The sequence below is a fragment of the Bacillus rossius genome, chromosome 12 (assembly GCF_032445375.1).
Source record: "Bacillus rossius redtenbacheri isolate Brsri chromosome 12, Brsri_v3, whole genome shotgun sequence".
In the NCBI taxonomy this organism is placed as follows: Eukaryota; Metazoa; Arthropoda; class Insecta; order Phasmatodea; family Bacillidae; genus Bacillus; species Bacillus rossius.
In genome coordinates, this window is record NC_086339.1 from 34397932 (window position 1) to 34419751 (window position 21820).

Genomic DNA, 21820 nt, shown 5'->3' on the forward strand with positions numbered 1-21820 from the left:
GTGAAGTTTTCAACTAAAATATTGTAGGTAGCTATTTAAATCATCAAGCATAAAAGTAAAATAAAAAAACATTTATTTTTGAATATGAGTAGTAAATGAGGCATTACTAATGTAGAGTTGAAATGACCACAAATGTGTATGCACGTGGAGTGGTGCGTGGCTGCAGGTGTCCAGCATCGTGCTGGACTTCTCCGCGCTGAGCTACGTGGACCCCTCTGGCGTGAACCTGCTCAAGCTGCTGAGGGAGGACTACGCCAAGATCGGCGTGTCCATCTACCTGGCGGGCAGCTCGTGTGAGTATCCATCTACCTGGTAGGCCTCTCGTGTGAACGTCCATCTACCTGGTGGGCCTCCCGTGTGAGTGTCCATCTACCTGGTAGGCCTCTCGTGTGAATGTCCATCTACCTGGTGGGCCTTCCGTGTGAATGTCCAATTACCTGTGCGGGCAGCTAGAGTGAGTATCCATCAGCTTGGTAGGTAGCTCGAGTGTGTCTATCTACTGTGCCTGGCAGTTATCTTGGCGTCTCTCAGCGCGGGGGTGTGGGGACAGCGGGACCGGAGAAAGAAGAGGGGGTAAGCAGGCGACACGCAGCCGAGAGCCGTGTAGTGGCTGTTAGGAAAATATCGCCCTTCAGTGTATACCCGAGAATGGAAGGCGAAGGTGGCAGCTCGCAGAGGCGCGGTAAAGTGATACATAGCGGAGAGCGGGAAATAATAAAAACAGTTTATTCTATGGTATAAGTTTCTATTACTCCAAAAAAGCGCAAAAGTGGCTTAAATGGAAAGTTTAACATTGTAAGTTATATGTTCTGCATTGTTTGTACACTATGAATGCTGACAATCGAATAATAATAATAGTAATTAATTTTAACTTAATTTTGTTTTTCGTCACCTAATACAATCAATTATCATGGAAAGAGAACTTCACACTTACATTAAACAAATCATAAAATATATGAGGTTTTGAAGGTTTTAATATGCATTCTAAAGTGGAAGTACAATGCAAATTGTATTTATATTTATAATAAATAATCGATTAAAGGTGCATTAAAATATAAAGCCACACATACACAAGCATTTTATAAATGCCATTAACGTTGGTAGTCAGGTGTTTCCTAAACGACTGACATGAAGTTAAAGCAGCAAATATAACATAACAAGCTCCATGTTTAGTTAAATGTAAATCCAGCGCTAAATGGCACGTTTTAGGTACAGAAACCGGAGAACGATAAGGGCTAGCCTGGCTCCTGCGTCATCAACTGTGAGATAGCTTTCGCGCGGAGAGCTACAATTGCGTAATGTTTTGGTCGTTTGCTTTTTCTTGTAAGACTTTTTTTAAAAATAACTTTGAGAAAACAATGAATTGAGAAGCATAGTTTTAAATTTATTTTACATACTAAGTGACCTAGTTTTCCAAAATAAATCGTTTCTGGTTTTCGCTAGTTACTGAGTTAACAACATTTCAATTAATTTTGGTTAGCATAATAATTAGCAGACACCGTAAGTATATTTTATGGGACAAAGTAAAACGTTGCAGGTTGAGATAATAGTTTGTTACTTTTCCTGATTGATGAGTACAAATATTCGAGCACAACCACTGCAATTTACACAATGTTACACTTACGTAGTACAAGTACAATTCATAGGATTTCTCACTTTTGGTTTGGTAACCCCGCGCTCTTAGCCAAAAGGCCTTACCGCCCTGGGGTCCCCACGGGCGTGGATACAGACTTACGTAGTTAAGTCAAGTCAAGTCAAGTCATCAGGGGTTTCCCCCCCTTTTCTTTGATAACCCAGCGCTCTTAGCTGTAAGGCCCTACCGCCCTGGGGCCCCCACGGGCGTGGATGCGGATACGCCGCATACGCAACCAGGAAGAGCGTTAGAGCTTTTGGCTATGCAAAGGGACTGAGGCTACCCATCTCAGTTTATGCACCACCTCCGGCCCCCTACTCCACTCAGCTAACCAGAAAGTTGGATGCTCCCTTAGCCCTCCGGAGTTGTCATCACTTCTGGCGCCTACCCCAGTCTCCCGCTCTCACACTGGGACCCCTCAATCACCCAGTGAACCCGCGGTCCGGTGGAGGCCTACCCAACCTCTCCCAGCTGACCAGGCTGGTAACCAGAGCAGTTCTCGTCGCTCAACACGCCGGCACATCATAGGGTTAGGGAACCCTAATACCTGCCCCTAAAGCACTCGGGGCACCACTCCCAAGTACGAGTCCTTCCCAACAAGAATCCTGGGCCTTAGAGGAAACCTCAGCGGGGCACCATTCAAACATGGTGGAATCTCCCCGCACTACGACCAACTTTTGGTCTCGTCGGCAGACTGTTCGCCGGTAGTTTGACCAGACCATCACGCTTCAGAGTGCAGCCACGAGGTGTCCTCGTCGCCTCGGAAAACCCTCCGACCCGCCGTACCTCGGCCCGACGGGTTTACAGCCGGTTAAGGCCCGGATGTGACTGCACTCGTCGGGCGACGACCGCCGTCAACCCCAGCTGGAAAATGGCAACTACAGTGCCCAGGCTGGAGGCACCTGGGGGTTGCCTCAGTACCTCCACCGACTACAAGGCTAAAGGGGAAACCTTGCCATGCAGTTTACAGCCCTTTTTAGGCCCGGTCGCCCGACACCATAACCACCATACCCAGTCGAACTCCTTTACCATAGGGCCTGATCCATTCACTATGGGGCCCTTTGGGACCGATGCACCGAGGCTCGGCCATCGAACCCCCCGGAAAGGTTTCTATCGCATCTGCTGTTGCCCGCAGATTCAGCCCTTTCACCATTTCCGGTCTCATACATGCAATTGAGGATGCACTGAGGCAGAGTTGGACCCGGCAGCGCCCTCTTTAGTTAGAGAGGTGCTATGACCAGAGGTTGGGGAACCCTCCCAACTTAGTCACCACGATCCTCCCCCAACAGTGGTGCCAACGTGGAGGCAGAGGGTTGCCACTTGATGTGGAGAGGCTATATAATCGCATCACACACCCTTTCCGCGGGCTTGATGGTTCATGTCTCGGATACTAGAACCGGCAACAGTTCCGACACCTCAGACGACAATCACCTTCCTGATCGGTGTGTGGAAACCTTAGAGCAGGCAGAGGAGACCTCGGGGTTGCCTGAATCTCCTCACCGACTGCAAGGCTAAAAGGGAAACCTCGCCGTGCAGTTTATAGCCCGTTTTTAGGCCCGGTTACCTGCTCTCCAGCGCCACTGCCAGATAGGTCAAGTCCACTCCCACCAGACTTACGTAGTGTAGGAAGTCACGTGCCGAATGTTTTCTGTGCTGCTAGTACAAACCTGGCCGCTGACCTTGACAATAGGGTATCGCTTTCTATTCGCCCTCCCCTCCCCCCAAGACAGGACTAGGGAGCTCAGACGCTAAGATAACTGCCGGGCACAGTACCTGGCGGGCAGCTTAGTGAGTGTCAATCTACCTAGTACGCCTCTCGTGTGAAAGTCCATCTACCTGATGGGCCTCCCGTGTGAGTGTCCATCTACCTGGCGGGCATTTTGTGAAAGTGTCCATCAGCTTGGTAGGCAGCTCGAATGTGTCCATCTACCTGGCGGGCAGCTTAGTGAGTGTCCATCTACCTGGTAGGCCTCTCGTGTGAAAGTCATCTACCTGGTAGGCCTCTCGTATGAAAGTCCATCTACCTGGTGGGCCTCCCGTGTGAGTGTCCATCTACCTGTGCGGGCAGCTCGTCTGAGTATCTATCTATATGGCAGGCAGCTAGAGTGAGAGTCCATCTACCTGGCGGGCATTTCGTGTAAGTGTCCATCAGCTTAGTAGGCAGCTCAAGTGAGTGTCCATCTACCTGGTAGGCAGCTAGAGTGAGTATCCATTTATATGGCGGGTAGCTTATGTAAGTTTCCAAATAACCATTTTTTTCTATCCATGTCTGTTCATCCTGCTCGCAGTGGAATGCAGAACTTGATGGCCAGAACCCGGTGTGTTCCACACGAACACACGGTTGTCTGGAGCTACGGAGAGCTATTCGTCTCGAGGAGGAGTCCGAACATGTAGGAGTTGCGTCAGGGGCGCAACAACAGGGGGGGCAAGGGTATTTTGCCCCCCTCCCCCTCTGAAACCTTGAAGTGGGGGCAAACGGGGGCAAAGAAAGTGCTGCGTAATCAATTTTTAGATAATAAAACTGCTTAAATAGCACCATTTTCCACCTTGAAATACAAATTTTCCCGGGGGAGGACCCCCGGACCCCCCGCTTCAATAGGGAGGATCGATGATTCTTTATAAAAAGGTATATTGCCCCCCCCCCTTGGAAATTTAGTTGTTGCGCCCCTGGGTTGCGTGATCACCGCGCCAGCCGAGTGACGGGCAGGGGTCGCCTTGTCTGCCCGCAGGCCCCGTGTACGAGAACCTGAAGAAGTGCGGCTTCCTCGGGGACGGCAGGGCCTCCTTCAAGATCTTCCCCACCGTGCACGACGCCATCTTGTACGTCCAGAACAGGACGCAGAGCCGCTTGTCGCGCGCGTGAAGTCGAGCTGGTCACGGCCTTCTACACTCTTTTGCATCTACAACTCGTCATTAGCATTCGCGGTCTTGCAGCGGCGGGAAGTCGCGCGAGTGTCCAGTGTCACGATCGCTTGCGTGGTGGATGAAGTCGAGTGTCGGGCAGCAAAATTCATGACCAGAAGACAAACAAAATTCTGCAGTGACAAAATACACGGGGATGTCCCTTCAGACAATGGAATTGCTTATATTGAAATAACCAACATGACCCATGTAGAATGGAAAAAAATAAATAAATAAACCTATCTCAAAGTTGCTGTGCAATTAATTCGTGGAATTTCAGGGACTCGCTAAGAACAATATGTTGAACAAGAACTAAATGACAGGTTGCTGGTCGACGAAACCACGAGCGTCCTCGTTGACTGTGAGCTCTCGCGTGACGCTGGCTTTTGCATTGTGGCATTTGTCAGTCTTAATTTGACTAAAAGTCAAACCTCTTCACTATGCCCTTAGCCCGGGTGACGCCGAGTACGTCAGCTAGTGTCGATATAATTTTCAGAGTTTTATACGACTGTAAACTAGAAGCTGTATCTCTACTCTTTTCAAAAACACTCAACATGTTCACAGAATAAAATTTTGGATAACATTGATTATATAAATTTTTTATGCATTAGTAAAAATAATTATACATTCTTAAAACTTTAATCTTAAATGCATTAGACAATTATTTCAATACTCTTTTTTTCAAAACAACATATGTAGGTTTAGAGATACTTGGAAATATAGATACAATGTAACAAAATTAGTTGTCTGTAAAGTCGGTTTACGGACGATAGTTTAACGTGACAACGTCATAACAAAACATTGATGAAATGGTTGCATACTTTTATGAATAAAATTGAATCATTTTTATTGAATTATCACTATTTTGTATGGATACAAAGGAGTGAAATAAAATCTACAATTTAATTGATAAATTTACTTTTATTTGCACTCATTAATTCAAATATGTTTATTACTTTTCAAAAGAAGAGATTATTTTAACTATAACTTTTATACATGTTTGCTATTTAACTTCTTGCAATCTGTGTTATTCTGTTAAGGATAGGACGATGATAGGAAAAGTAGGAAACGAATGGGAGTGTTTCAAGTTTAATGTGCCTCGAAAAAGTCAAATCTATGGTTGTTCCAATCGAGTGGAAGAGAGATAGATGCGGCGCAAGCGTACAATGAGCGTAACGGGACACAGCGTAACGGGAACATGTGCATAACGGGACACTTTTTCGTGCGTGCAGCCGGCGTTCATCGATTTATTAGACGTTGTCACGTCAATAATTGGAAACATTAACTAGCATCTCTTTCTCGAATGGCTTCACATTTAAATTAGGACGTTGACGCAGATGGTTTGCCTAGCTTCCTGAGGGAGGCAGCCTGTGTGTTTCCAGCGGACTCTCCCGGTGGGCTCGGCTTGTGCTGCTGTGACATGGACACTGGCCTCTTGGCCTCTAGACTGGTCAGCTTTGGGGAGCCATGTCAACTCCATTCCGCTTGCTGCTCTAACTCTGCGCTCCTACCCAAGCAGGGGAGGTAGACAAATTCAAATGTAGAAATGTGCACTTTAATACATCGTGTCCTGTTGAGCTGTGCAGCATAAACAAGACTTCATGGCGTTTCAGTCTTCGTCTTTCCTTCCCCTCTCCGAACCCCCTCCCCCCTTCATTCATCGGCTAACTCCGCACCACCCCCACTCCGGCTTACCTGGTTTCCCCTCTGCTCCCTCCTCTTCGGCCCTTCCCTTGATTTTGGCGCATGCGCACGATAGCCTGGTTTTTGCTACAAGAGCCGACGCTTTAAAGTGTCTTCGGGATGAGTCATGGCCGCATAATACACATTAGAGTTATTATGTTGGTACGTAGTGGCCACACTTTGATAATGTAGTGTTTCGATTTAAATTGACTCTTTTTTGTTTTGTTCCGGCTGCCACATAACAACTTTTACGTTTGGCTAAGTTGTGTATTGGCTGCGCGCCTTTGTTCTTGACATGATTCTCCTCAAAGTCCCCCTCCCCCCCTTGTAGACACCAATGTAAAGAAATGTGTTAAAATATTTTCCTTCGTGCTCTTCTCCGGCTACTAACTCGTTGAGTTTCCTTAAGGCCAAATAACCTGCCAGCAAGTCTGCTGTATGCACGGATACAACTAGGCGCTACTGTACTGTGAGAAGCCTAAGATGTCCATCAAGTTCTGTCCCTGCCCGAACACGCCCGAATATTCACCTTCGGCCAACCTCGGGATTTGTTTTATTTTTGCGCAGGAAAAATGAATTCAAATATTAAAAGTGGTAGGTTAGGTTATCTACATTAAAACACTTTAAAACACTATGGAAGGTTAGTAAGGTTAGTATAGCTACATTAAAATAAACAGAGAAATATAAATATGTATAAATAAACCCGAGGTTGGCCGAAGGTGAATATTCGGGCGTGTTCGGGCAGGGACAGAACTTGATGGACATATTGGGCTTCCCACTGTACTGTCCCTGATGCCTCCACCCCCCCCCCCCCCCCACAAACACACCCCCCCTCCCCCAGGTGGACGACCTGCCGAGGATCCAGGAACTGAGGGCAAGTGATCACTGGCTGAGACCAGTGCCTCCAATCACGCGAATAAAACAACTGTTCAGGTTAATATTTAAGTTAAGTTTTATAATAATTTATGTATTTGCTACGATTCAATTTAATGGTAGTATGGTTCTTTGAGACCATCAGGTTGGCAACATGATCGCCGTACTAACGGGAATATTCTATAGACTCGGAGATTTTAATGTTTTTTTTTGTTAAGTTTATGTTATATTTTAATTGTACTAGTTGTATTATTTTTTATTTATTTTTTCCATGGGCAGAATATATATACACACACTTTGGCATGCCTAAAGAAGTAAGAAAAGTGAAAGACTGGAACTATTTTTTTGGCGCGCAGCGGCGGCTAAGCCGAGGACAGGTGGTGAGAAGTCACTCTTGCCTCGGGCGGTCGTGAAGCAAGAGCTCGCGTAATAAAAATGTCATGCAATTCCGGGTGTACCGTGCGTTTAACCGGGTATTAACGTAAGGATGGTGCTTACTGAAAAGTGTTGCTGTAAAACTTTTAAAGTTTTTTTTGTTGCAAAATGCGCCACGCGGCAATTGCAAGTGATGTACAAATTCTCACTAAATTTGTCAGCGGGCTGCAGTTCGTAAATTGTAGCACAACGTTCTCTTTACACAGCAAGCCCTGGTGTTTCTGTTGCTACGAGGGACGTCTGTGTAGCAGCCAGGCAAATGGTTGCTTGAAAGCTGCAGTAGTCAAATTGCGGGTCGCAATTCTACACCCTCACGCATCACCGGCGCGCCGGCCAGCGACTTGCCATGTAAGTGACCAGCTGGTAGAACTCTAGTGACGGCGATTTCAAGAAATATTGCGTGGTGCACGTGGTTTAACGATGACCGGTCTGTCAGTACATTCGGTAACTTGAAGTCCGCGCCGAAAACTTTCGTGGAGCAAACTGTGGTTGTTTTTTGCAAGTTACAATTATTTTTAAAGTTGCATTTATAATTTTTTGGTGTGACGGCTGTCCCAACGAGACTAACTTGGAACGTTTTAAAAGAGTAGTAAGAAAACGACATCGTATATAATTATTGTAAAAATATATTTTTTTTAAATACAAAATAGGGCTTTAATATTTTATATTTTTGGTTATTTTACATGTTTTAAATATAAATGTATGCAAGTTGAGAACTTTAATACCTACTCATGTTCGGCGATATTTTATTTTGTATGCCGACGCTAGCAAAAAAGTAAAAAGGAACCAACAAATTATACTTTAATTTGTTTGTGTTATTTCAGCTATTGCTATTGCTATTGCTAGGTCCTTCTTAAATTTTACACTGCTGTTGTTTAGGGCTCGCGATCTTATAATATGGGTAAGCGGTCCAGATATTTGCGTAGTTGAGTTGAACATATTTTTGATGTTTTTCTTTTATAATGGTTGCGTCTCCGCGGATAAATAAGACTGCTCCTGATAAGACATAAGGACTGTCACTGTCTGCTGTCCCAACGGGGGACAGTGACACGATTTGAGGATTCATTAGCCTTGCACTGACGATTCCAACAGTAATGCCAACTCCTACAGAGTGTTCTCCCTAGAACCAACTTCAAATCCCCCTAGATTTCGATCAAAAAATCCTGTTTGAGAGCTAAAACAAATATATATATTTTTTTTCTCTTGAACCTTACATTTCCTTATTTTTCTGCCCAGAGCATAATAATTTTGAAAAATAACATTCAGTATCTACAATTTTATATATGTACGAATTTAATTTCGGTTTAAAGAATACATGTTTACTAACCTTGAAGTTCCGGATCGAGCTCCCAACATTTTGTTTATTTTTTCTAATATTTTTTTTTGCATTCTGGAAAAGATTTGATCACGAATAATTATTATTCCTGTTTTTTTTATTCCTTGTCACCACAGAAAAACATAAACGACTTTTTGCAACCCAATAAAACTCGCGAACCAAACAACTTACAACGTGAAAACGTTGAACGCTAAAAGTAAAAACGGAATTCTCTTTACCAGCAAGTTGTTGGTGGTCGTAGTGCGAAATTTAGCCAGCGCCACTTGTGTTGTTATTTTTTTCATTTTGTTTTCAAGATATACACTTTAATTTCATGCCCTCAAAAAATTTCTTAAATAATGTAGGGTACCCGCTAGAAAAAAAACCTAAAAAAATCCCCCTAAATAAATGTGCCCCCTAAAAAAACTCGAATTACATCTTGGTTACCCATAAATTTGGGGAGAAAACCCCCAAGTTGGCATCGCTGGATTCCAATGCAGATTTCAGCTGAATCACAGCACCGCGCAGGGCAGCCAACTTTTATGTCGGCCATCAAATTGCCAATGTACGAAATTAAAACGAACAACGCTAAATATCAAGTTAATTTAACTTCTTTTTGTTGAGCTAAGAGTGTATTGCCTAAAATAAGAATAGTTAAAAATGTGAAATAGTTCTCCTTTACACCGAACAGGTTCGTGGTCACAAGAAAGAGAGATACAAACAAAACTGAGATACTCTTGAGTTCGGCAGTCCCACAAGTAAGTATAATTACTTTATTACTGTTCACTCACGAACTCGCGGCCAATTTTCACAAAATCTCGTTTTGATATGAAATGTTTTGAGCAGGGCAACTCAATCACGTACCTAAAGTAAAAAAGACAAAGGAAATTAACACAATCAAATTATGTCACCCTGGTTATTATGTTACAGCAAAGATGAACAAATATAAAGAAATTTACATTTAAATAATTCTAAGGATGTTAGTGTGCAATCTAAACTGTCGTAGATGAGCAACTTTTGAGAAAAGACTTATTTATGAAAGAAAAAAAAATTGTACGTCTGTTTTTTGAAGAAGCATTACAAAAAAAACACTTCGTAATAAAATCCTCGACGCAAATTTAACGTACCGCATATTAATTTCCGGCGCAGGAAACTAATTAACCAAAATGATGATTTAGACAAAAGATTTACATAGACACCTAACCTTGCTTGCAACAGTATATATTATTTATTTTATTAAAGAATATTGCTTTACAGATATATTTATCAAACAAATCATTTCTCCAATATTTTTTTAAATAGTGTAACGTCTTTATATTACTGCAACCCAAAAATAATACAAAAACACTTTGTTGAATTGCGTCCATGCCTATATATAATATATATTTTTTATATTAGTAAAAAGTATAACATTTTTCAGTACATATAAGGATTCCTATGTTTTTGAATATTTCAGGATGCCAAGATTTTCAAATCAAGAGAACACACAAACTCACACTAACGTTTTCAGCTATACACAGTAAAATATTTTTTTTAGTAGACAATAATAATTTTGTTCATTTTAAACTTATTATGAGATTTCCATACTTAGAGATCGCAAAACTGTGCTTTTCTAGTATCATATTAATTTTGTAGAATAACACCATGAATTTAATATATTCTACAGAAGTGTGTTCTAAAATATACAACATTTAGCGACCTTTAGGAATTAGAATTCAAACATTTTTTTTTGTAAAAGCAAACAATTATTTTACTGTGTATGCGCATAATAAGTATATACATTTCGGAATACTTTCCAGCTTAATTTACCTATATATCCTCGAAAGCAAATAGAAATGTTTCCATACAAAGTTCGCACATATTTTTAAGTAATTTAAATGATAAGTGCCTCAACAGCCAAAATCCCAACAGAAAATAAATGTCATCTCAGTTTTACTAAGACACAAAAAATTTTCTGGTAATTCAGCTCAAATTTGTAATTAATTTAACTGTTTACTGCCTGTAAAGCCTACATCCCAAAACGAGACAAGAATCGTCATATTTGTTCTAAGAGATAGATCAGTCACACGTTATCAAACCTTTTCCGTAACAATCATCTCATACATGTTATAACAGGAAGTAAATTAACACGATAAATTAATGGAAAAACATATAAGTTCGAGCATTTTTCATAATTTAAAACCGTTTCTCTGCACAACGTAATTCATTAAGGGAAAAAAAGTAAATACAAACAACTAAATAGTATTAATTCAAATTTTACATTGATTTAACCAAACGTTAAACTGTTGGTAATAAATTTAAACTGAAAATTTTTATAATTTTTGACTATAGACCACTACCAGTGTTAGTTTTATGGCGTTTGCTTTTAGCCTTGATTCGTGATTTATAAAAAACATAACGTAGATCATTAAAGTGATATTTTGACAAACATGGCTTAAAACGTCACGTAACGTTACACGTTTACGTGAAACATGCAGTGAAATCGAATTGTTTAACATTTTAGTGTGCCAAACTTCCAACTTTTTTGTTCCTAAGATGTAAAATAATCTTATCCAAAATCCATACACGCTTTTAGTAGCGTCGTAAACATTATAGAAAAGGAAAAAAAAAAAGCACACTATATTTTTAAGACATGGCACACACACAAAACATTCAGTTTCAGCTTAAATTGTTAAAGACGCTACGTTTTTCAATACCTATCCGCATCAAACAATATTTAGCTCACAGAAGAGAGAAACTTATTTTTGTCTGTGTTCATGTGTTATTTTAGTCCATAGCCATGGCTTACAAATAAACAAACATTGGTCCTATGGTGAAAACAGCGAGAGAAAAAATGCGTCACGATATTTTTCTAGCTAGTGACTTTTATCGTCAATAAGATGTAGCGTTTTGTCGCCAGTAAATGTGTATAGAGCAATCATTCGTGTCTGTATCGTTTAGAAGATTGTTCATCATCTCTAAAAATGGTGTGGCCATATCGATTCTTTAACAATACTTTGATGGCCTAGTCGAGTTAATTTTTTCGGAGTTCGAAATTTAAAATTTTCGAAATTTTTCTATCTTTTATGGGTCAATATCTACCGCCTGTGAATAAGTATTTCAAGTTATAGCTCGTCTGGAAGTGGGTTAGAATAAGTATAGATGAGTGAGCGAGTGATTAAGTCAGTGAGTTGGTCAGTCAGTGAGTTACACATCGGGCTGTTTGTATCTTAGGATACACAATGTTAAATAAATATGAATAAGATTTTTCCAAGTAATTTTTCCAATGAGTGAAATGTTTAATTTGTTTACCCGATACTTATGGCTATAGGTGAACAGGTGAAGTTATTATTTGATTTGTAGGCAGACAATTTTCACAAAGTAAAGGTACATGAACATAATTTATAATAATAGTAATCCAATTACAAAATTACAACAAACGAAGTATCGTTTGCTCTAGAATTTCAAAACTAATAATGAAACTGTTTCGAGCGAAAATTCATTAGCTCTCTGCCTAATATGCACCATCTGAAACAAAAGAAAAGTTTTATTTAAAACAATAACCTTTTTTTAAAATTAAAAGTAAGTTTAATAATTTACAAATCACATATACCTATTATTATATTAATGCAAATACTTTTAAGTCAACGAGACTATGAAGTATAAATCAATGATATAATATTTGATGAATTTTGTATGTACCAAAATTTATTTCAATATTTTAATCATTAGGGTTTTCTCAGAGGATACACCCTTTCAAAGTTACAGACGGACTTCTCGTGATTATCATAACGATAATGAGATAAACCAAGCCAACCACTAAACTCAGCCAATGCTACAAAGTTTTAACACACAGCTGGCCTGGAAATCGTTTCTCGGAAAAAAGCATGGTCACTGAATGAGGAAGGTATAGATGTACAAACATTTTATTTATCCACTCTACACTTTTTGACGTGATAACGTCTTATAAATCGATGAACGCCGGCTGCACGCACGAAAAAGCATGACTAATTGTCACGTTCCGCCTGAGCCGAACGTGCAAGAACCGGCCAACCACCTTGCGAGAAAATCTTCTATAATATCAAACAGGTTAAGGCGGGCTTTTTAAAAGCAACAATTTAATTTTTTTTTATTATTTGTCCAATTTCGTCATTTCAAATTAACAATTTATTGACATTGATTTAATTTCAGTTTATTTCTATAACTAATTGTTCATGATTATATTTAAACAAATTATTTAAATTAAACTTGAAAAAAACTGTAAATAATATTTGAAAATTAAAAAGTATGCAATTTTTCATCAATGTTTTCTTATGACGTTATCACGTAAAATTATTGTCGGTAAACCGACTTTACAGACAACCCCCGTTTTTTTATTTGTGTGTAGAATAAAGAGTATATGGAAATAGAGTGTGGGGTCCGCTTGAGAGTGAGGGCTGTAGTTGTATTCTGTATAGTTGTTGACTATGATATATTTTTTATTTTTATTTTGAATGTTTTTTTTTTTTTTTTTTTTTCATTTCATTTCATTTCGAAGATAGCTTTCCTCGCTATTGGGAGGTTGGTGGCTGGCTGGTTACCAAATACATGTGTGTTCGACCGTCCCCCCAGATTCTTAGTTTACGACAATGGATAACAGGTGGGTCAAGAATGATTTTAGCACCCCCTTCCCCCCGGGCTTTACTAAATGAGCACGCTTTTTTTAAAAAACAAAACATAAGGATTCCGCCTCGTTGTGAGGGCTGTAAGTGAATTATAGAATTGTTGTTTGTATGGAAGAATGGAACTGGTCTCTGCACTGGGTCCTGTCTGCCCGCCAATAAGAGATTCCCGAGGGAGTGTTTTTTTTACATGCTTGGAGAAGGGATGGTAAGCTGGAGGTTTGCAGTGTTTCACATGTGTTGAGCTGCTAGTTGGCAACCTGGCTGTCCGAAGAATGGTCGATCGAGATATTTGGTTTCTTGGATTCTCGTACCAGGTTTTCATAGGATCGACTCTCTCTGAGGATGTTTCAGATTGATTGTTTTCATGCATGAGGGTAGCAGCTGTTTTTACATGTATTTTGTAGTATGGTGAACAGGTAGTTTGTGTAATTTTGCTCTTTCTGTTATTGTTTGCTTCTTAAGAGATTTTCACAACTGTTTATGATTTTTCCTTATAAATTATAAATTATTATGTATTTGCGTGTTAATGTAAACTATTTCGTGTTTACTTACTTTTCTCTCTCTCTCTCTCTCTCTATATATATATATATATATATATATATATATATATATATATATATTTCTCGTAAATATGTTCTGTATCAATTCTTATTCAGTGCAAGTATCGTGCGGGAGTAGGCTACAGTAAATTTCTTGAGGTAAGGGTATTTTTATTTTGTGTTGGGTCTTTTTAGAGGGCGTAACTCATGTTAACTCATGTATTTTATCACGCATTGAACGTGCATACGATTCATGTACCACTACCCATGCCTAAATGTAATGAGCGTGGTCAAGTTGTTGAAATTCAACATGACTTGCAATATGAGAGCGCATTAAAATTTTTTCCGAGTCAAAATATCTTTTGTAATTTCTGAATACTCAATTAATTTTTATGCTTGTGCCTAGTTGTTCAATTTCTTAAACTTTGTCAATAATATAAACACTTTTGGTACTTTTAACATTATAACATATTAATATATTATGATTATTCACTGTTATAAGAAGTCATTAAGAGGAAACGCAAGACATTTCCACTACCACAATGAACCATTTTGATTGGCTGATTATGTGAAACATCCCAAAATTGTTAAAACCAGTTTTATAAATATAATAATTGATGGTGTCTCAAGCCATCCAATGGATAAAAAATGGCTGTAATTTTAATGTTTTAAGTGTCATTATAGTCATCCAGAATTATTCGACCACATTTATTAGAAGATGTAAGCAGAAAATTAACAGTACAGAAAAGCATTTTTGTTACCATACCTTAGCCAAATGCCAAAAACGTGTAGATTGTGTCAGACCCCTCGCGGCTCCTCAGAGAGCGAGTTCGCATCAGCGGCGAAGATAAAGGTGTACATGAAGGCACCAACGAGGCCTCCCAGTATGGGGCCGGCCCAGAACACCTGCGACACAACAATAACCCCGAGGTCAGACAACTAGCGGCTACTCATTACTACAGGTACATATCAGCAGCGAAGATGGTGTACACAAAGGCACCAGTGAGACCACTCGGTATGGGGCCGGCCCAGAACACCTGCGACACAACACATTCTGTCACAATATTGCTGGTACAGAACAATCATTGCTCTTCATTGCTGCGGATTCTTTTTAGCAGGGAAAATGAAGGTGTACAATAAGTCACTCGCGAGACCAACTAGCATAAGGCTTGCCCCTATCACCTGCGAGACAACATGAGCTGTTACAATAAACCTTATATCAACGACTTAGTGCTCCTCATTACTGCAGTTTCTTAACAACCGCGAAGATTAAGATGTACGTGAAGGAACCAACAACATATCCAAATATCAGCCAGGCCCAATACATTGTGGCACAACACATCTTGTCATAATAACCTCGGTATCAGACAAATGGGGTTCCTTATTGCTGCAAGTTCTTATCAGCCACGAAGATGGTGTACATGGAGGCACCAATGAGAGCTCGAAGTATGGAGCCCACCCATGATTTCTGCGACCCAACACATCCTTATACAAAGCCTCATCTCAGACAACTCATTGCTGCAGTTGCTTATCAGCAGTAAAGATGAATATATACATGAAAGAGCCAACAAGACATCCAAATATCGGACCTGCCCAGAACACCTGCAGCACAAATTATCTTGTCAGACTAATACCAGTGTCAGAAGACAAAGTTAAGTTACACATAGGGATAGAGGAGGACAAAAATTCCGCTGTTATGGAGATAAATTTTTATCTTTCAAAAGGGGGGGGGGGGGAATGCCAAAGTAGCTGGGAGCCATTTTATCACCTCAAAAAATTGTGGTACGCTGTCTCGCAAAGCGAGATGGGATGTGTGAGCTGGCACTGCAAAGCGCGCTAATCTAAGCAGCCGTGCAGTGTACAAGGGGATACAAATGAAACACAGGCCAGCACTGCGTGATACGGGAGATATACTGGCATGTGAAATGTTGCATGGGAAAACGCTCTTGGTGGCTGAGAGAGAGATTTATAAATGCAGAGGCCTGAACAAAATACAAATTGAAGAATTTCTAAGTATTAAAACCACAGACTTGAAAGAAGTGGATCGTCAAATTACTTAGAAATAACACTGTATCATTGCATCAAATCAGTAAACTAATTGGATGATGGGATAGCTTAAAACATTATGCTATCTGCACTGGGTCAGTTAAGTACAAGCAAATATCTGTTTGTAAATTCTGTGTAAATTTTGTTAGTACAGAATGCTATAAACTAGACTACTGGAGCTGTCCATTAAACAAGTCAGTTAATTCGTCACCATGCGAAAATTTTAGTGTATTATACTAAGGTCAAAACTTTTGGCAGTACATACCAAATACTGCAAAGCTGCCAACTGTAATCTGATCGAGTATAAATGTCACATAAATTTCGCACTTCGATATATAAATTTCTTGCCTTGGGTGTGACTCTCAGTTGACCTTGTTTGTAGAAGAACTAGGGGTCGAACACTCGTGGCAGTTTTTCAACAGTGTTAATCGTTACTTGGACTTGAAAGCTGAAACTATGTAGACCTCGATGATATCTGTACCATCAGCAATTGAAGGTTATTCAAGCCCATCTGACCTACCACCTAATAAATCAATAATGACAACTCCATCGTCGTTGGGAACCCTGGCTGCAGCAACGACGATGGCGGCGGAGACCCAGATGACAACGCCAATATATCTAGAGATCCCGATGGCAACGATGCCAACAGCTGTATATATTCTGGTGGCAACGATGCCAACAGCTGTAGAGATCCCGATGGCAACGATGCCAACAGCTGTAGATATCCTGGTTGCAACGATGCAAACAGCTGTAGAGATCCCAATGGCAACGATGCCAACAGCTGTATATATCCTGGTTGCAACGATGCAAACAGCTGTAGATATCACGATGGCAACGATGCCAACAGCTGTAGATATCCTGGTGGCAACGACGCAAACAGCTGTAGATATCACGATGGCAACGATGCCAACAGCTGTAGATATCCTGGTGGCAACGATGCAAACAGCTGTAGATATCACGATGGCAACGATGCCAACAGCTGTAGATATCCTGGTGGCAACGACGCAAACAGCTGTAGATATTCTGGTAGCAACGACGCAAACAGCTGTAGAGATCCCGGTGGCAACGACGCTGACAACACCAGACATCTCAAATGAAGATGTACCAATGTCACCGACAGCATTTCTTCAGCAGCAGTGAAATCAATAACCAAGGAAGCAGCAGTTAATTGTAGTGTTTCATCACACAACTGCACCTACTGTGACATCAAGTACTTGAAGATTCGCTAGAATGTAATACACGATTGTAATAATAACTTTAAACATTTTAAATATCAGTGCAACAGGTGCTGTAGCCAGTTTATACACTATGGCGACTTGAAGATGCACATCAAGAATTGTGAAGGACTGGTTGTACTTTCAATGGGACAAGAGGTATCTTCTATGGCAAGGTATTTGGGCACATGTTCTGTGCAAGGTATCATGAAATATATCACTGTCCTTTTAACTAAACTGAGAACTCCCCAGCTATGAACTATACAGAGTGTATCGAAATTCATGTTACAATGCTTGAGGGTAGAAAGCGCTTATTATTTGCAACCATTTTTGCCAATAAACATGTTGCCGGAAACGCGTAGTTAAGCCCCTGTAGCCCCATAAAGAGTCACCGTAGGCAACCCTTTGGGCTTTGTACGAGACAGACAATGCTGTGGTGAATTATGTGTTTACGACACCGGGCAGCGCTCGAGAGGACTGTACGATGTCGAATGCTGACCCCCGCCCTTTTTACTTCCGTTGGTGGCGCCCTTACCTCTTTTCTTCCGTTCGTGCCGTGCCATAGCACTGCGCAGCGTGACATCGCAGTGTCTCAGTGTGTTTTGATATCACTGGTGGTCTGTCGTTGACTGTTCTGTCATACAAGCAAACTCGTGGTGTCATTTCTTTCGCTGTGGTTCTGAAAAGGGCGACGTTTTAGTGGAGCTCGATGGAGTACACGTTTAGTGAGTACACGGACATGCTGCTTGTTTACGGGGAAGCTAGACAAAATGGACGAGCCGCCCATCGTCTGTACGAAGAACGATATACGGATCGTAGGATTCCAGCTCACGCCATGTTTGCAAGACTTACTCAGCGAATGCGTGATAATGGTACATGTTGCGTCACAAGACCAAATGCTGGTGCTCCACGCAGGGTTCGTACTCCCAGTTTTGAAGAAGATGTACTTCAGAGATTTGAGGAGAGTCCGGATACAAGCACAAGTGCAGAAGGTTCCGATATGGACGCTGACAAAATGGCTGTTTGGCGAGTTCTTCATGAGCAACTCTTGTACCCGTGCCACCTTCAAAAAGTGCAACACACGGGTCCGGCCGACTATCCTCTTCGCATGACCTTTTCTCGTTGGTACATCCGAAGAGTATTGAGGAACCCCGAGTTAGCGGTTTTATTCAGCAATGAAGCCAAGTTCACTCAAGACGCTATTCTCAATTCGCACAACAGTCATGTTTGGAATGAAGTCAATCCGCATGCAACGTGTGTTACAGCTCGCCAGGAACGTTTTTCAGTTAATGTGTGGGCCGATATTGTTGACGGCGTACTCATCGGGCCTTTTTTCTTCCGCCACGACTTACCGGCGCCTGATACCTCCACTTCCTTCAGAACGAACTACCAGGTCTTCTTGAAGAGGTTCCATTCCATGTCCGACGTATGATGTGGTACCAACATGACGGGGCACCATCTCATTTTTCCCTGCAAGTGCGAGAGTATTAAAACCAAACATTTCCAAACCGATGGATTGGACAAGCGGGCCCTGTCGCATGGCCGCCAACATAGGCGTGCCCAGACATTTCCATTAGGGGGGGCCCTGCTAAATTTTTAAATCAGAAGCTGAATTTAGAATGTTAAATAGCCTAAATACATTCACTCATTGCGTGTTTATATTTTTGTGCAGTATCGACGAGATATGAATGTTTACTAGTTAATATTTATATCCATATAATTTTAGCAATCTTGAAAATATGTTTTTTTTTTCCATAGACAATGTTTAAAGGGTACTTACACATTTTTCCCTCTCGAATTTTCCAATAGCTTGGTCCAGATCTACCTTGAAATTAACTTCTTTTTAGTGAATGCAAACACAGCAATTCAGACAACGGAACTTTAACAAACCTCTTAATTTTTTTTTTTTTTGCTTGGCCATTTTAAGGGACCTCGTGTTTTAAATAAACTAAGGCGGCTGTATTTCCAGAACGATAAAATGTTTAGAAATATTGATAATTACCACACTGCAACACTGAAAAACAGTTTGAGTGTCACAGTGCCAGGAATATACGAATATTAACGAACGCATTAGAGAAAATGCCGATCTGAGTGATTACATTAGGGGGGGCCATGGCCCACCTGGCCCCCCCCTGTAGGCACGCCTATGGCCGCCAAGGTCACCGGACCTAACCCCGTTAGATTTCTTTCTGTGGGGTTACGTAAAAGGGCTTATATACGCTACGCCAGTAGAAACGGTAGAAGAGCTTACACAGCGAATCATTGAAGCGTTCGAAATCATAAGGTCGACTCCACACATGCTCCAGCGTATCCGTGAAAACATGATTCGCCGTTGCCACCTCTGTGTCGTTCAAAGTGGGCGTGTATTTGAGCCGTTGCTTTAGGCTGTCACGTTGTTAAAACGTATGCAACAATTCCAATGTTGTGAAACAAAGCCGAAGCTGTGATTAATTTCAGAGTGGGATTAAAATCTGTGCCACGATTAAAAAGGTTATTTCTTTACTCGAAAACCCGCACATCCACAACATAACACTCTATAATGGTTTGCCTACGCTGACTCTTTCTGGGGCTACAGGGGCTTAACTACGCGTTTCCAGCAACATGTTTATTGGCAAAAATGGTTGCAAATAATAAGAGCTTTCTACCCTCAAGCGTTGTAACATGAATTTTGATACATCCTGTATGTGGTAATCGACTGTAATGTGGAACTGCCCTTAAAACATATGTCATTACATGTAGAGAATGAGTTTCACACTCCATAAAGATTGAAGAAATTGTGAAAGGTTAAAGACTTTGCTAATTTTCTTGTTTTTGTACTTGTAGTAGAGAATAATTTATATAATATTTTTGATTGTAAAAAAAATGTGGAATTTTATTTCTTGAACCTGGCACTATTATGATAAAATGTTAGGTTGGAACAATATTTAACTAACTCTTTACTGCCTGGAATCGAACCAAGGACAGGAATAGATCGAATCAATCACGATTTTAATATATTTTTTTGATGGTATTTGGCATTTATTTCCGAATTTCTAGGTTAATAATTACAGAATTTCAAGATGGCGGCCAAAATAGCCTACAAGATAGAGGATGCCATGCAAATGAAACCAATATGGCAGTACAGAACTCAAACAGACGAAAACCAAATGGTGGCATCCAATATGGCCTCAAAGATGTCATACTGTTTGACATAATATCTTACTTGACGAAAGTGGTGAGGGTCGGTATGATTAAGGACATCAATGAGGGACAAGTCGCCATTAATAATTGAATGACTTAATTGGGTTTGAACCCAGGTCGCCAAGCTCTATGATGTAAAAACATTATTATATACATTTTTATAATTTTAATGTTTTTTTTTGACGTGACAATGTCAAATAAATTAATGAACGCTGGCTGCACGCACGAAAAAGTGTCCCGGTACGCTCATTGTCCCGTTACGCGCATTGTACGCTTGCGCCGCATATATCTCTCTTACACTCTATTGGAACAACCATCGATTTGACTTTTTCGAGGCACATTAAACTTGAAACACTCCCATTCGTTTCCTTCTTTTCCTATCATCGTCCTATCCTTAACAGAATAACACAGATTGGAAGAAGTTAAATATATAATGTATAAAAGTTATTGTTAAAATAATCTCTTCTTTAAAGTAATAAACATATTTGAATTAATGAGTGCAAATAAAAGTAAATTTATCAATTAAATTGTAGATTTCATTTGAATCCTTCTTTGTATCCATACAAAATAGTGATAATTCAATAAAAATGATTCAATTTTATTCATAAAAGTATGCAATCATTTCATCATTGTTTTATGACGTTGTCACGTTAAACTATCGTCCATAAACCGACTTTACAGACAACCAATTTTTTTTTTTTTCGATTTTTGGGTTAATAGTTACAAAATTTCAATATGATTGATGTGACATCAGAATTCAAAATGCAGAATCCAAGTTGACAGAAATTTCTAGAATCTAATATGGCATAATTCGTGATGGTGGACGCGATATCACGCAAAATGGCCGCCGAGGCTAAGGTCAAGGTAAAGGTCATGGTCCATATCCAAGATGGCCGCCATGACGTTACAATCCAATATGGCGGCCGGCACCACGGCTGTAGAGCTATGAAACAGCCGCTAGAGGAACCAAAATATAGTACTTCTCTCTTTTTTCCCCTTAGCCGATATGAAGCCACCTGGGTGGCCGCATAAGGTCTAGAGACACTGCCCTGTGGTGAGCACTCGACCATCAGGAACTCGCATCTGCTGGCTAGTTGGTGGTTATCTTTGGATTGCATAATGCATTCGCCCGCCTAAGCAACTTCTGCTATTATGTACGAAATCCCTCATACTACAAAATAATATCATCTTTGAAAATGTCCTTGTATGCACCTCTTCTTGTACAAATTATTTCTTATCAAAACTAAATGATAAATATTTAAAAATATATTTTGTAATAATTGTTACTTTAAGCTACTGTTTTTGGACGCTGTTCAGAAAACTTGAGAACTGGGTCATTAATCACAGCCACAAACCAA

General features: G+C 40.5%; 3 protein-coding genes across 4 annotated transcripts in view; 2 read left to right on the plus strand and 1 right to left on the minus strand.

Annotated features, from left to right (window-relative positions):
* LOC134537823 (pendrin-like) overlaps positions 1 to 4783 on the plus strand; it is a 51969-nt gene extending 47186 nt beyond the window's left edge. For both annotated transcript variants that reach the window (XM_063378671.1, XM_063378673.1), the window contains 2 exons: positions 167 to 293; positions 4363 to 4783. In XM_063378671.1, the coding sequence (XP_063234741.1) occupies positions 167 to 293; positions 4363 to 4496 (261 nt within the window). In that variant the 3' untranslated portion in view covers positions 4497 to 4783. The remainder of the gene's footprint in view (positions 1 to 166; positions 294 to 4362) is intronic.
* Positions 4784 to 7288: 2505 nt separating this feature from the next.
* Positions 7289 to 21820, plus strand: part of LOC134537826 (endonuclease G, mitochondrial) — a 91171-nt gene continuing 76639 nt past the window's right edge. Inside the window, exon 1 of the mRNA XM_063378676.1 lies at positions 7289 to 7873. Coding sequence (XP_063234746.1) covers positions 7634 to 7873 — 240 coding nt within the window. The 5' untranslated portion in view covers positions 7289 to 7633. The remainder of the gene's footprint in view (positions 7874 to 21820) is intronic.
* The window catches only part of LOC134537828 (aquaporin-1-like), a 42457-nt gene continuing 32637 nt past the window's right edge, over positions 12001 to 21820 (minus strand). Inside the window, exons 6-7 of the mRNA XM_063378678.1 lie at positions 14789 to 14928; positions 12001 to 12347 (exon numbers count right to left, since the gene is read on the minus strand). Of these exons, the coding sequence (XP_063234748.1) occupies positions 14821 to 14928 (108 nt within the window). The 3' untranslated portion in view covers positions 12001 to 12347; positions 14789 to 14820. The remainder of the gene's footprint in view (positions 12348 to 14788; positions 14929 to 21820) is intronic.